Genomic DNA, 15,424 nt, shown 5'->3' on the forward strand with positions numbered 1-15,424 from the left:
AAGTTGTTGATTTTGCTCTATCTAGGAAAGTTTTTCATGTTTCTGGATTGCAACATTCTATTAAGTCCAAAGGGATGAGTTATAGGTGATCTCCTCCAGCAACTGATTGATTAGACTCAATTGTGATGGAGCATTATTTTTTTACTAGAATAAACCGAGTATTGGTGCAATACTTAGAGATTCACATGGTTCTGTGGTTATGGCTTTGAGCAGAGGGGAAGAGAAGTTCCTTCAACTAGAAGTTGTGGAAGCTACTGCTATTTTAAGTTCCACAACTTCTGGTTGAAGGGGCTTGCAATTGTGTCTTAATATTGGCATCCAAAACCTGTTGATTGAAAGTGAGTGCAAGAATTTGGTTGAGGAAGTGAATAGTGAAGGTGACTCTTTTTCAGTTATGAGAACTATCATAACAGAGAACAGAAGACTTATGCAAGGCATTGGGAGTCACAGTATCCAACATGGGGGACGTCTCTCGAATGCTGCTGCATATCAACTGGCCAGACATGCTTGGTCCAATTCTAAAATGCAATTGTGGTGGCATTCTGTTCCGGCTTTTATTGAGCATGTTATCTTTGTTGATCAATTATCTTGTACTCAGTTTTGAGGTCTTTTGTACCTCTTTGAAATGAATATTAATCTTTCTATAAAATAAAATAAAAAAGTAACACCCAAAACACTTGAAAAAAAAAGTTACACCTAAAACTTTGTTAGACTGTTTTGATGCACTACATGGTCTAGGGGACCATTTTCGTAAAAGAGCTGGTCAAGGTTGATGTTGAATGCTTTATCCTTTATGTGCTCTTAGGCAACTATTTTTTTGAACTTGTGTTGCTGTGATTTTGTAGGTGAACTTTTTCTTGCTGCAGTGGCTTCTAGGTGTTCGGACTAAGGGCACAGAGAGACAAGGAAAGGTCTCTAAGCTGACCAAGCAAGAGGTCTTGATGTTGAATATAGGATCTATGTCAACGGGGGCATGGGTTCTTGCTGTAAAGAATGATTTGGCAAAGTTGCAACTTACATCTCCAGTGTGCACCAATAGAGGGGAGAAGATTACCCTCAGTCGACGAGTTGAGAAGCACTGGCGACTGATTGGTTGGGGTCAGATCCAAGCTGGAACCACACTTGACGTCTTGCCTTGCCCCATTTGAGTTGAATTTATACGCACATAGACAGACAGAAGAAGAACAATGTGGAACGATAGGCAATTGTTGGGAATCATTTTTGTCAGATGGTTAAGAAAACATTGCTTTCATTGCCATTATTTCTAATGTTTCATTTTTCTTTTGGGACTGTGTTACTTTGTGCTGTCAACATCTTTTGAGTTTTGGAGTATTCATTTTAATTTTCGAGGCTATTTCTTATTGATTTATCTTGGGCTATTCAACATTTTGCTTCTTGCATTGCTGTTTTCAAATTTGAACCATATTGGTGAGCAAATGATTGGCCTCAATTTCGTTATAAGATCTTTTTTCTCAGTTTTTTTGTTTTGCTTTTGTTCATAACATTTCAAAAGCTAAGATTGAAGACTGGAACCTCATGGCTAGGACTTGAAGAGACAGAAAGTCTATAACATTATCAACCAATTTTGGCAAACCAATTATGAGTTTTGATAAATATCTTTATATAGTCTTTAAGGTAAGCTATAAAAAAATTAGACCCCTCTGCAGTTAATTAATTCTTTTCAAATTCAAGTTGCTAAATCAAATTGATCCCTCAATTGAAAATTCGTTACCAAAGAGTACCTAAAAGTGATGCCACGTGCAATTAACTGTTGGCCACTATCTCTGAAAAATTTGTTAATATTATATACACACACGCATATATATACAATCAAAAACAGAATGGATAGAAGATTCAGAAACAAGCTAGTTTTGATAGGACGACTTACTTTAGAAAAGTAATATTTAATAATTAATACTATAATCTTCCTGTGATTGGTCATGATAGGCCTTATTCGCATACGTATTTAACTTATTTGTTGATCAAACTGTGACATTAAATAAGAAGAACCCAGTTGGAACAATGTTGATATTATTAATAAGTCCAACAGTAGTGTTTCCTATAAACTGTAAGGGCGAGCGCAAGACCCCCACACCGGGAAGAGCAGCGTTGCACCTGGCGAGTGGTGTGATGACAAATAAATTGCACTCGGCCAAGATTGAAGAGAGCGTTTGTCGGGGAAGGAACTGCATCAAGAACAATCCAAACCTATCCGTCGTTGCACTCGAAACCACATCTCCAATTCCACACCGCAGTTGTACCCGAGCATCTGTAACAATATGACAACGTGATGAACATACTAGGCATATTTAAGCATGCACGCAGTGGTAATAAATTTTGAGAAATTAACTTACTTGGGAAGACCGGGCTGGCAGTACCAGTGGCATTGATAGAGCAAAACACAGTCCCCTGTATGCGGATCCGATCCAGCAGACGACCTACGGTCCCCAATTGTGCTACTGCTACTGGGGCTGCTACTGCAACGACTACCATGAGCAAAACAAAGACAGCTGATTTCGAGGCCATGTTTCGTACGTTGATTACTAACAGAGTATCAGTACTTCAGTTACAGTGTCTTGCTCTAATAATATCACAACTGACTTGCAGGAACTCTGCCCATGCATGCAACCATTTTATAGGAAATGAGTGTCCAACTTGCAACCGATTTTTCTGTCTTGAATCATAAATACCTTGCTGCATATGCACGCATGCGTGTAGAATTAAACTACAATTTGGAGGATCCGTTCTGCTCCTTGCCCCATAATTTTGGTAAACCCAAGATTCACCGGTAACTCATTTAATTCTTTCCAAAAGTTCGTAGATGGGTCCATTGCTCTAAACTAGAGAGCGCGAATTCAAAATTCGTTACTTCAAAATGTTGTAGATAGGTCCATATATACATATAATGCTTGAGCAAATCCAGGTTTTTGTCAATTTTTCTTTGATCTCATGCTACAATTACAGCTAGTTGCATCCGGCGCCTGCGGGCATTCGGGTTGGAATTTGCAGAGAGCGACAGACCGCTTGATGTCAATATCATGACTTGTGCATTGGATGTTGATCAACGAAAGCTTTCTATAGCCTTTTCATCCGAAGTCCCTTCACTCTTTACAACACCTGTAACGCCCCCATACCCGGAGGGTCAAGGAATTAGTTTCTGTCTCTTAAAACCACAACTCAACAATACGAATATATATTCTAAATGACAAGAAAACAACTTCATAAAATGTAAAACTCATTTATTCCAAACCTATACGTTTCTTCGTAACTGAGCCCGAATATGTAAAACAAAATAAGAAGATCGAAAAACTCCACAAGGCTCAAAAACCGTTCCCTTCACCCACAATACTTTCATAGCAAAGAATTAAATTCTTAAATAAAATACTCCAATGGTCCCTTGTCCCCTTTGGCACTTATTCAAAATTGGTAACGCACTTGTGCCTATCAAGCACTTATTCCTCTATGCTCAACTAGTCCCATCCATGCTTTCTATTCTTCATGTTCAACCGGCATCTCAAAGTCATCTGAAAAATATTAGAGAAAAATTGATGTGTTATGAACAACTTAGTAAGTAGTGATCCTATATACCAGTGTGTAAACAAAAGCCACTTACAAAATGCATAAGACAAATCAGCCATTGTCAAAATAGTAGTGATATTTCTAGAAGCATCTTATTTCAATGATCGTACATATATATATATATATATATAATAATGGATCTTCGGCACAAGCATATTGAATTACATTAGAAATAGAACAAATCTCATGTTTACCCTATGGTAGGATTGTGCATTCTACGGATAGCAAAGCGGATTATAAATCACTAAGTTAACAAAGGGATTGCACTCAGAAATCGGAGGGAAAATTTTATACCCTTAGCGAAATCAGACATCAGAGGCCACTATTTTACACCCATGGCAAGGTCAGACATTAGAGGCCACAATTTTATACCCGTGGCGAGGTCAAACATCAGAAGCCAAATTTATAACCGAATTGGCCGAGGGAGTGGGGGAAAACCAGCCGGACTAGTTCAATAGTTTGGGCTTTGTTTTGGACTTCTTTTTTACCCTATTTCTATATAATTTGGGACTATTTTTTGGGTAACTTTAAAATCTTAGTTTCCTGTAGTGAGTTTTTAAAGCCAATTTTAAATAATTCAAGTTTCATTTTAATTTTAATGCCATTTGTTATGATAGGTTTAAAAAATAAATAAATTAGTGATAGTTAAATGGTGATGGCGTAAGTAGATACTACTATACTAATTACTAGATAAGTAAAAATAAAAACAGCTCCACTAGATGTTTAATACATATTACAAATAAAAAAAATGCAACTAAAAACCATAAGATAAATAAATGGCAACAATTATTGTCATTTATTTATTTTTTTTTTTTTTTGGAGAAACACTTTCATTCATTGGATTAAATGTTGAATACAAGGAGGATAATCCTCAGTAAGTAAGCACTCATAAGAGAGTTGTTCTCAAGCATATTTGGCCAAACGAGGGCCGTTTCATTGACCTTCCTAGGGACATGCCTAATTGACCAGCTGTCAACCTTGTATACCAGGAGCTTAATGTCCCTAATGAGGATTCCAACTGAGCTCTAGTTCTCCTCCTTCCTTTTGATAGAGTTGACCATTGTGAAAGAGTCAACTTCGAGGATGATCTGCTTAACTCCCAATTCAGCACAAAAGGTTAAGGCTCTTAGTGTAGTTGCAGCTTCCCCCAATAAGGGCTTAGGACACAAGGATTTTGGGGAGCAAAGAGTGGCAATGATGCAGCCTGCTGAATCCTTGATCACTACACATGTGCTCACCTTAGAGTTGCTTTTGTCGATGGCTACATCCCAATTGACTTTGTAGAAATTGGGAAGGGGAGAAGCCCACTGTTTAGAGATGGCCGGACACAAACCCTTTTGTTTATTTAAGGCCACCCTCAAACGAGAGACAAAAAGTACTCAGCTCTGTGTACGCTTGTTTGGAAACCTGCATAAGGGGGACCAAAAAAATTCTCAAAGACTCAAGTAGTCCTCTGGTTCCAGATCTGTTTGGTAGTGAAAGCCATCTCAAAAATTTCCTCATAAGTCAAATTGGCCATAATGTCCTTCAGTATCTCTCTAAAGGAACCACTATCAACTCTAGTCTTCTGAATCCTCCTCAAGGATAAGGCCCATACATCTTGAGCAGCCTTGCATGACAGTTAGCATGGGCAACTGATTCTAGTTGGAGTAGATAGATTGGGCACAATGGGGACTCCACTACCTTCCTTTTGTATGGATTTAGCTTAGTGGGAAGGGATTCATTGGTAGCTCTCTAAAGGAAGGACTTGACTGCATTAGGCACCCTAATTCTCCAATATTTTTGCCAAACTTTGGTTTTGATTGGGTCATTGAAGATTGACCCAGCCTATTTTCCAAAATGGACCCTTGCAGATGGTAAGCACTCATTGCTGAAAATTTTCCATTTGCTGAGCATCTCCAAGTTAACAGGTCATGGTTCCTACAAGGGCTAATGGGTAGCATGCTAATTATGCTAGCCTCTTGATCTGAGAAAATTGTATGGATTAGAGGGAGGTTTCACCGTAGGGTATCCAGGTTAATTAATGAGGATACTTTGGCATCCGCCTCAAGGACACTGGTTGGAGATCGGACACAATAGGTAGAAGGACTGGGAAGCCATTTATCATGCCAGATTCTCACACTACAACCATTCCTAATTTTCCAGATTAAGCACTTTGATAGTAGGTGCCTTGCTAACAGAAAACTTCTCCAAACAAATGAGTCATTGCACCTTGGTCTAGCTAAAAAAAAGTCAGATTTTGTGTAGTATTTAGCTTATAATACCTGAGTAGCACGGGAGGACTGGTTTTGGATGATTCTCCATCCTTGTTTAGCAAGTAAGGCAAGGTTAAAATGTTCAAAATCCCTAAAGCCTAGACCTTCAGTACTGTTAGGTTTACCACAATGATGAAAAGTAGGAATAAAATTACCTCCATACTTACCTCTCTTCAGCCTTTTTGAAGTTGATTTTCCCCGAGAATTTTTGAATGACCTGACTTGGATACAACATGATTTTGAGCATTTACACCTTAACTTCCTTTGACAAAAATAATATCTTTAGATGTGTGACAGCGGATAATGACACTAGATATTCTTTTGGAAGTCGTGTAACCTAAACCAGTTCTATCATACTGGACTTCTGAAAAACTCAACATTTCTTCCAATTTTCATGTTGCAATTTTTTGTTTGCACTCTTGAAAATTTTTCAATGTTTTTTCTAGTGCAGTCATTTGATAATTTAACCTTGATACTTTAACATCTGAAATTTTCAGTGCTTAAGAAAGGTTATTTGTCTCATTCTCCACAGCAATGAATTTATTGTATAGCTACTTATTGAGCTTTTTTAAGTTTGACCACTTATTCACATAAATCATTATATTCTTCCTATACACTCAGCTCTTGGTCAACATCAACAAGTGTTACATCCGAGTCACTATTATCACATTCACTCTAAGATTTTGTTAGCACAATCTTGAGATAATCATTAACAACAGTAGAAAAAGTCATAAAAGAGTTTTCATCATCAGACGATGAGCTTAAAGTTTCAGAATCTGAACTGTCACTAAGTGTGACATTAAATGTTTTTCCTTTATTTTTTTTTTAAATTTAGACATTCAACTCTTATGTGACAATATCCAGAACATTCATATCACTTTACTTTGTCCTTTTTCTCAAATTTATCTTTATTTTAATTTTCAGATTCATTTTTCTTTGTAGGAAATTCTTTTCCTCATTTTTGCTTTCCACTAGCTTTCTTGTTAAACATGAATTTTCTGAATTTCCTTGCAATGAGAGCTATGTCCCTATCATTCAGATTTTCTTCGTTAGAAAAACCCTCACAATCTTCTTTTACAGTTCTTAAAGTGATAGACTTACTTTTCTTGTTTGTGGAAGTGAGGATTAATATGTTTGTAAGGAACCAACCAGCTTTTCAACCTTTATTGAATCCAAATATTTGATTTCCTGAATAGTAGTAACCTTAGGTTGAAATATTTCGGATAGAGACCTCAAAATCTTCCTCACAACTATTGAGTCTTTGACTTTTTCACGGAGATTAAACCTAAAATTTACAATATCATTAAACTTAGCATGGAAATCATTAATGCTTTAATTTTCCAGCATCTCCATCTCATCAAATTTTGTGGTTAGCAATTATAATTTTGAATTTTTCACAATTTTTGTTCTTTCATGTATCAACTCCAAGATATCCCATACTTCTTTAGCAACCTCACACATGGAGATTCTTTTAAATTCTTAAGGGGATACAACCTTGAAAATAGCATTCAGTCCCTTGATATTCTAGTTATATTTGCTATTCTCATCTTTTGTCTAAGCATCAATAGTTGCTTGGGGTTTAGTCTGTCCTTGTTCAACTGAGTACCATACACGTTTATCCAATGATTTGAGGAAAGGCCTAATACATACTTTCCAATATGAATAGTTTTCTCCATTGATTGAGTTTCAACCATTGGATTTCCAAGAGAGAAGCCAATATTAGAAGATCGTCAGAGATTCTGGCTGATACCGAGGCAGAGGCAAATGACTCGTTTGTCGGGTCAAGTAAGATAGTCAATTAACAACAGTTTTGTAATTGAGAACTTGCTTCTAATGTGATCCATGCTCTTGTAGAACATGTTTCCATTGATTGCCCTGCCACACTTCAATGGGAAAAACTATGCATATTGGAAAGTACATATGAAGGCTTTCCTCAAATTGTTGGGTGAACGTGTATGGTACTCATTTGAACGAGGATAGACTAAACCTGAGCTAACTATTGATGGTTGAACAAGAGATGAGATTAACATTGTAACTAGAATAGCAAGGGACTGAATGCTATTTTCGTGGTTGTATCCCTAAAAGAATTTAAAAGAGTCTCTATGGGTGAGGTTGCTAAAGAAGCACGAGACATCTTAGAGGTTACATATGAGGGGACAAAAGTTGTGAAAATTTCAAAATTACAATTGCAAACCTCAAAATTTGAAGAGATTAAGATGCAGGAAGATGAAAACTTTAATGATTTCTATGCTAATCTTAATGATATTGTAAATTCTAGGTTTAATCTCGGTGAAAAAGTCAAAGACTCAATAGTTGTAAAGAAGATTTTGAGATCTCTACCTAAAAGATTTCTACCTAAAAGATTTTTGCCTAAGGTTACGCTATTGAGGGAAGCAAAGATTTGGATGCAATAAAGGTTGAAGAGCTGATCAGTTCCTTGCAAACATATGAATCCTCACTCCCTCAAACAAGAAAAGGTAGGCCTATTGCTTTAAAACTATAAAAGAAGATTGTGAGGATTTTTCTGATGAAGAAAATCTGAATGGTGATGATATATCTCTCATTGCAAGGAAATTAACATGAAAGCTAGTGGAAAGCAAACACGAGATAAAAAATTTCCTACAAAAAATAATAAATAAAATTTGTTAAACCTAAGGTTTTAAGCTTTGTGTAATTATATGTCTACACATGGATTTTGATGATAACAAATGAATTCAAAGAATAAAGGAGTCTCAAGCTCAAGTTATCTACACAATGGAGTCAAGCACATAAAGAAACAAGCATGAGCAAGAAGGGAACAAGTTCACATTAAAGTCATAGAGTAATATTGTAAATCTCTTAAAAATTCAAAATTAGGATTAAGGCTCAAAATTAATATTTTATCATAAAGCATTAAAATACATTTTCCACATGTGCATGAATATTTTAAAAATTAAATTTGAAATTTTTGAAAGATGATTGATTGTCATCTTTCACATGTGCATGTCTTGATTAAAGGTTTGAACTTTGAAAATATTAAAGATGATTGATTATCATATTTCACATGTGCATGTTTTATTTTAATATTTTCAAAAGTGATTGATACTTTTTTTTTTACTTATGCAAAAAGTAGATGTTTTTGTTTGAAAAATTTAAAAAGTAAAGTGTGCACCTTTTGTCATATGGAAAAAGTAAAAAGATTAGTTTTTTTTTTTTTGAAAAGTAAAGTGTGCTCCTTTTGTCATATGCAAAAAGTAAAAGATTAGGTTTGAATTTTTTGAAAAGTAAAGTGTGCTCATTTTGTCATATGTCAAAAGTAAAAGATTAGGTTTGAAGTATTTGAAAAATGAATGATGTTGTCTTTGACAATTGAAAAAGAAGAACCTTTTATTTGAATTTTTTGAAAAAGTGAATTATGTTGTCTTCGACATGTGAATCTTTTTAAATTTGAATATGAAGTGTGATGACCCGCTTTTACCTGTATTTTCACTGAAGGGTTGTTTTTAATTTAATTAATATATTCGTTTATTTATTTTAAATTAATGTGTTTTAATTGGTTTTTAATTTATTTGAGGTGGTGTTTAATTTATTTTAGTTGTTTTACGGTTTTTAATATCGTTTTCGGCGGATCTGTTTTTGGTTTCCGGAGTGAGGATTGGACCTCATTTCTTTTCTTTTCTCTTTTTCTTTTTCCCTTTTCCTTTTTCTTTTTCTTCTTTTCTTCTTTTCTTCCTTTTTTCTTCCTCTTTTCCTTCCTGGTTTCTCTCTCCCCGCGCAGCACTTCTCTCTTTTCTCCTTCCCGTAGCCGCCCCTTTGACCGCCAAGTTCTCTGTCGTCCGGCAACCGTTTAGTGTACTGCCACCACCATTCTCTTCCCCTTCCACTAGAGATCATCCCCACCAAGTTTTAGAGCCATCAGACCACTCGTTAGCCTTTGAGAGCCGCCAGAAGTCGCTGCACCTGCTCTGTTTTTACCCTTGTCGCCGGTTGCTTTCGCAGCCCAGAACCGCCACTCGCTGGAGGCGTGGCCTACACCACCCACCCAGTTTTCTTCCCCTCTCACCGGTGAACATCCCCACCAAGTTTCACCTCCATCCGAGCCACCGTTAGCCACCACGAGCTCCTCCAAGTCATACGGTTTTTCACTGTTTCCGGCGCCGTCGCACCACCTCCGGCCACCATCTTTTCACAGCTTCTTCCCCTACCTCTTGCCAACCTAAACCACCCATTTTCGGCCTCGATCCGTTGCCGGAGCAGCTCTCACGAGCTCAACTCCTTTCAGCCCCTTCTTGGCCTTCGACTGCCATTTCCACCACCATCCACGGCCAAAACTCATTTCCCTTAGCTTTATAAATATCTCAAGGCCATTCCCTATCAATCCTGAGCCTTGGTTTGTCCCCGTTCAAAAGTGGGTGTTTTACAACCCATGGCCACAGTGTAAATTACACTGTTACGTTGCTTTCCTTCCGCCGTTTGCAACGCCGAGTGTTTTCTAAAAATACCATATAGCGCTATAAGTATTTTCCAAACCCTACTTTCAGATTTAAATATATTTTGCTCATTCAATAATTATTTATCTGTTGGTTGCCTGATTCCAGACTGAGTGCAAGGAGTTCGGAGGTCGGATGGATGGAGGACGGAGTTGCTTATTTTATTGATTTATGGATGGTTGTTTATTTTTGTGCATTGATATTTTATTTACATGGTGCATGCACATGCTTTTTTTATTTAAACAGGCAACTCCGTCCTCCATCCATCCGACCCCCGAACTCCTCGAACTCAATCCGGAATCAACCAACCAGCAGATAAAATAAATTGAATGAGCAATATATATTTAAATCTGAAAATAGGGTTTGGAAATTACTTACAGCGCTATATGGCAATTTTAGAAAACACGAGGCGTTGCAAACGGCGGCGAAAAAGCAACGTCACAGTGAAAATTCACTGTGGCCATGGGTTGTGAAAAACCCACTTTTGAACGGGGACAAACTAGGGCTTGGGATTGATAGGGAATGGTCTAGGGATGGTTGTGAAGCTATTGGAAGTGGTGGTTGGCCGTGGGTGGCGGCGAAATCGCCGGAAAGAGACCGGATTTCCCAAAAAGGAAAGCTAGCTCGTAGGAGCTATTCCGGTGGTCGTTGGAGGCCGGAAATAGGTGGGTTAGGATGGCAAGGGACCGGTGATGAAGTGGTGAAGAAATGGTGGCCGGAGGTGGAGCGACGGTGGCGGATCGGAGCCAAAGCCGTGCGGGCTTTAAGGAGGATTTCCGGCCAAACGGCCAGCCGGTTGGGGGTGAGTTTCGGTGGGGAGGTGCGCCGGAGGGAGACGAACCGAACGGTACCGGCGGTGAGCCGCACGGTGGCCAGACGGCGGTAAACCGGGGAGTTGAAGCTTCCGGCGTGAGGGAGAGAGAAGAGAGAGAGAGAGACCGGGGGGGCTCGAGAGGGAAAGAAGAGAGGAAAAAGAAAAGAAAGAAAAAAAAAAGAAAAAGAAAGGAAAAAGAAAGAAGGAAAAAGAGAAAAAAAGGAAAAAGAAAAGGAAAAAGGGAAAGAGATGTAGGGAAAAGACGAGGTCTAATCCTCAGTGCGGGAAAAACAACACTAAACCGCCGCGAAGATATTAAAAACCACAAAACAACTAAAAGAAATAAAACACAACATCAATTAAATAAAAAAAATAATTTTAAAACGCAAATAAATTAAAATAAATAACTAAAATATTAATTAAAATAAAAACAACTATTTCAGCGAAAATACACTCAAAAGCGGGTCATCACAATGGTGCATACGGATTAATTGGATAATGGGTTGAGATGGATATGGGCCAAATGTGACTTTTGGCGTGATATTTGAAAAGGATATGTTTTTGGGCCAAATGGGATTTTTGGCGTGCGTGGAAAAAAATATGTTTTTATGGGTTTTGAGATGTGGTTTATGAGACATGTGCATTGGGCATTCTTCATGCATATTGTTTGAGTTTTATTTGTTTTTATCTGGTAGTGTTTGGATTTTACTTACCTGCGGCGCCATTTTTTGGTTTTGTAGATTTTGGTGCAGGGTTCGAGGAGGAGGAGGAGGCCGAGCCCGAGGATGCGGCTCCGCCGGAGTTTTGAGTTGAAGTTGTGATTTGTAGCTGTTTTTAAAACTATATTTGTGTTATGTAATATTTTATTTATGTATGTTTTAAACAGCTTGTATTATATTAAGAAAAATTATGCTACTTAGTTATATGACTTTCGTTATTCGCTGCGTTTCCTTTTGCACATTTGTTGCTCTTACACACACTTAGCACTCGTCTTAGGGTGGTGACCCGGGTTGTCATCATTCGGACGTCTCGATTTCCCCGTGTCTGTGCGTGGGGATTTGGGGGCGTCACAGGTGATATCAGAGCGGTTTGGCTCTGGGTAAAAACCACATGTCCCGTAGGTAGTACCAGAATGTTTTAAGGTTGTGTTTTAAAAAAAAAATTATGTTAAGTAAAGTTGTTATTTGTTTTGTTTATTTGTTTTATTTGTTTGAACTTGTTTTTTTTTTTTTTTTATTTAGTTATGTTTTTGCAAGCTGGTTTCTTTTGTTTTGTGTGATGTGGTGTTGGTCTTCGGTTCTTGGAAGATGAAGCCGAGCCGTCAGAATTGGATTCTTTGCTTTGTGGGATGAGAAGGCTCCTTATGGAAAGTTCGCAGCAAGAAGAGATTCTATCTTCAGTTCTTGATGTTCGGGTAACTGATTTTGAGGAATTGAAGACTCTTCAAATGAAGGATCTGAAGTTGCTGAATATCAGAAAAAGGGACTGAAAATCTCGAGGGCCGTTGCATTATAGCATGGATAAAGATGGAATACTTCGGTTTCGAGATCGCAGAGTGGTCCCCAAAGATTCAGATTTCAAGGAGCGGATCAAGGCAGAAGCTCATGCGGCCCCTTATTCAGTTCATCTCGGCAGTACAAAGATGTACTGGGACTTGAAGAAAAATTATTGGTGGGATGAAATGAAGAGGGATATTGCCTTATATGAAGAGGGATTATTGGTGGACTTTGTAGTGGGTTTGCCGAGAATGCCTAGTGGGAAAAATTCTGTTTGGGTGATTGTTGACCGGTTAACGAAAAGTGCTCATTTCTTGCCTGTTAATAACACCGATTCCTTGGGTAAGTTGACCCGCTTGTATGTCAAGGAGATAGTGCGGCTGCACGGTATACCAAAGAGTATAGTGTCGGATCGAGACCCAAGGTTCACGTCGCAGTTCTGGAAGAGTTTGCAGGCAGCTTTGGGTACTTAGTTGAAGTTCAGTACTGCTTACCACCCACAGACAGACGGCCAATCGGAGCGCACCATTCATTCCCTTGAAGACATATTGCAAGCGTGTGTCATGGAATTTCAAGGGAGTTGGGAAAACCATTTGCCGCTCATAGAGTTTGCATATAATAACAGCTTCCATGCGACCATTCAGATGGCTCCCCATGAAGCTCTTTACGGGAGGAAGTGCAGATCGCCCTTGTGTTGGGATGAAGTCGGGGAGAGTAAGATAATTAGACCCGAAATAATTCAAGAGATGCAAAGCCAAGTTCGGATCATCAGGGATAAAATGGCGGCCGCTCAGAGTCACAAGAAAAGCTACGCTGATACCAGGAGGAGAGAGTTATCTTTTGAAGAAGGTGATTGGGTTTATCTCAAAGTCTCTCCCATGAGAGGTGTTAAGCGTTTTGGTAAGAAGAGGAAGCTAGATCTGAGGTATGTCAGCCCTTTTCAGATTCTGGAGAAGGTGGGGTCCATCGCCTATAGAGTTGCTTTGCCCGGATATTTTGGGGATATTCATGATGTCTTCCATGTATCATCTCTGAAGAAGAGCTTTGGACAGCAAGAGCCACGCTTCGTCGACCCAGCGGGTATTCAGTTGCAACCGGATCTCACTTATGAAGTTGTTCCATCGCAGATCATGAATTGGAAGGAGCAACAGTTGAGGTCCAAAACGATACCTTTGGTTAAGGTGGCATGGGGAGATCCGTTAGCTCAAGACTTCTCTTGGGAGCGAGTAGCGGACATGAGGGAACAATACCCATACTTGTTTGAGTAAAGACGGTACGTTTCTTAATCTTGGTCACAGTTGGTTTATGTGATTTTATGTGGCTTGATTTAAGTTGGTAGTTGATCTTGCAAATTTCGAGGACGGAATTTGTTTTTAAGGGGGGGAGGATGTGATGACCCGCTTTTACATGTATTTTCACTGAGGGGTTGTTTTTAATTTAATTAATATATTAGTTTATTTATTTTAAATTAATGTGTTTTAATTAGTTTTTAATTTATTTGAGGTGGTGTTTAATTTATTTTAGTCGTTTTACGATTTTTAATATCGTTTTCGGCGGATCTGTTTTTCGTTTCCGGAGTGAGGATTGGACCTCATTTCTTTTCTTTTCTCTTTTTCTTTTTCCCTTTTCCTTTTCCTTTTTCTTCTTTTCTTCTTTTCTTCCTTTTTTCTTCCTCTTTTCCTTCCCGATTTCTCTCTCCCCTCGCAGCACTTCTCTCTTTTCTCCTTCCCGTCGCCGCCCCTTTGACCGCCCACCCGAGATCATCCCCTTCCACCAGAGATCATCCCCACCAATTTTCAGAGCCATCGGACCACCCGTTAGCCTTCGAGAGCCGCCAGAGGTCGCTGCACTTGCTCTATTTTTGCCCCTGTCGCCGGTTGCTTTCGCAGCCCAGAACCGCCACTCGCCGGTGGCGTGGCCTACACCACCCACCCAGTTTTCTTCCCCTCTCACCGGTGAACATCCCCACCAAGTTTCACCTCCATCTGAGCCACCGTTAGCCGCCACAAGCTCCTCCAAGCCATACGGTTTTTCACCATTTTCGGCGCCGTCACACCACCTCCGGCTACCATCTTTTCACAGTTTCTTCCCCTACCTCTTGCCGACCTAAACCACCCATTTCCAACCTCGATCCGTTGCCGGAGCAGCTCCCATGAGCTCAACTCCGTTCAACCCCTTTTTGGCCTTCGACCGCTATTTCCACCACCACCGATGACCAAAACTCATTTCCCTTAGCTTCATAAATATCTCAAGGCCATTCCCTATCAATCCCAAGCCTTGGTTTGTCCCTGTTCAAAAGTGGGTATTTTACAACCCACGGCCACAGTGTAAATTACACTGTTACGTTGCTTTCCTTCCGCCGTTTGCAACGCCGAGTGTTTTCTAAAAATACCATATAGCGCTGTAAGTATTTTCCAAACCCTACTTTCAGATTTAAATATATTTTTCTCATTCAATAATTATTTATCTGTTGGTTGGTTGATTCCAGACTAAGTGCGAGGAGTTCGGGGGTCGGATGGATGGAGGACGGAGTTGCTTATTTTATTGATTTATGGATGGTTGTTTATTTTTGTGCATTGATATCGCATTTACATGGTGCATGCACATGCATTTTTATTTAATTGAGAAAAGCCTGTTTTATTGGCGTAAGTGGATTTTTGGGTGCGTGTGTATCACGACCCCAAGCCGGGATGGGGTATTATCTCGGTGGAGCTCCTCTGGTCACTCGGGAGCGGAATAAACTGAGTGACGTCCCCTGAGTTGTCGCTGGGCGACGACAGGAGCGGGGGCTAGAGGATGCTTGGCTACGAA

At 39.2% G+C, this 15,424-nt stretch overlaps 1 protein-coding gene across 1 annotated transcript; it reads right to left on the bottom strand.

Moving 5' to 3' along the window:
- Positions 1-1,869: 1,869 nt before the first annotated feature.
- On the bottom strand, positions 1,870-2,606 carry LOC122294515 (phylloplanin-like). The gene is made up of 2 exons (XM_043103311.1): positions 2,355-2,606; positions 1,870-2,269 (listed from the first exon to the last, which is right to left on the bottom strand). Exons 1-2 carry the CDS (start codon positions 2,524-2,526, stop codon positions 1,983-1,985), a joined length of 459 nt encoding a protein of 152 aa, XP_042959245.1. The 5' UTR covers positions 2,527-2,606; the 3' UTR covers positions 1,870-1,982.
- Positions 2,607-15,424: the final 12,818 nt, after the last annotated feature.

The sequence above is a fragment of the Carya illinoinensis genome, chromosome 2 (assembly GCF_018687715.1).
Source record: "Carya illinoinensis cultivar Pawnee chromosome 2, C.illinoinensisPawnee_v1, whole genome shotgun sequence".
NCBI classification, from domain to species: Eukaryota; Viridiplantae; Streptophyta; class Magnoliopsida; order Fagales; family Juglandaceae; genus Carya; species Carya illinoinensis.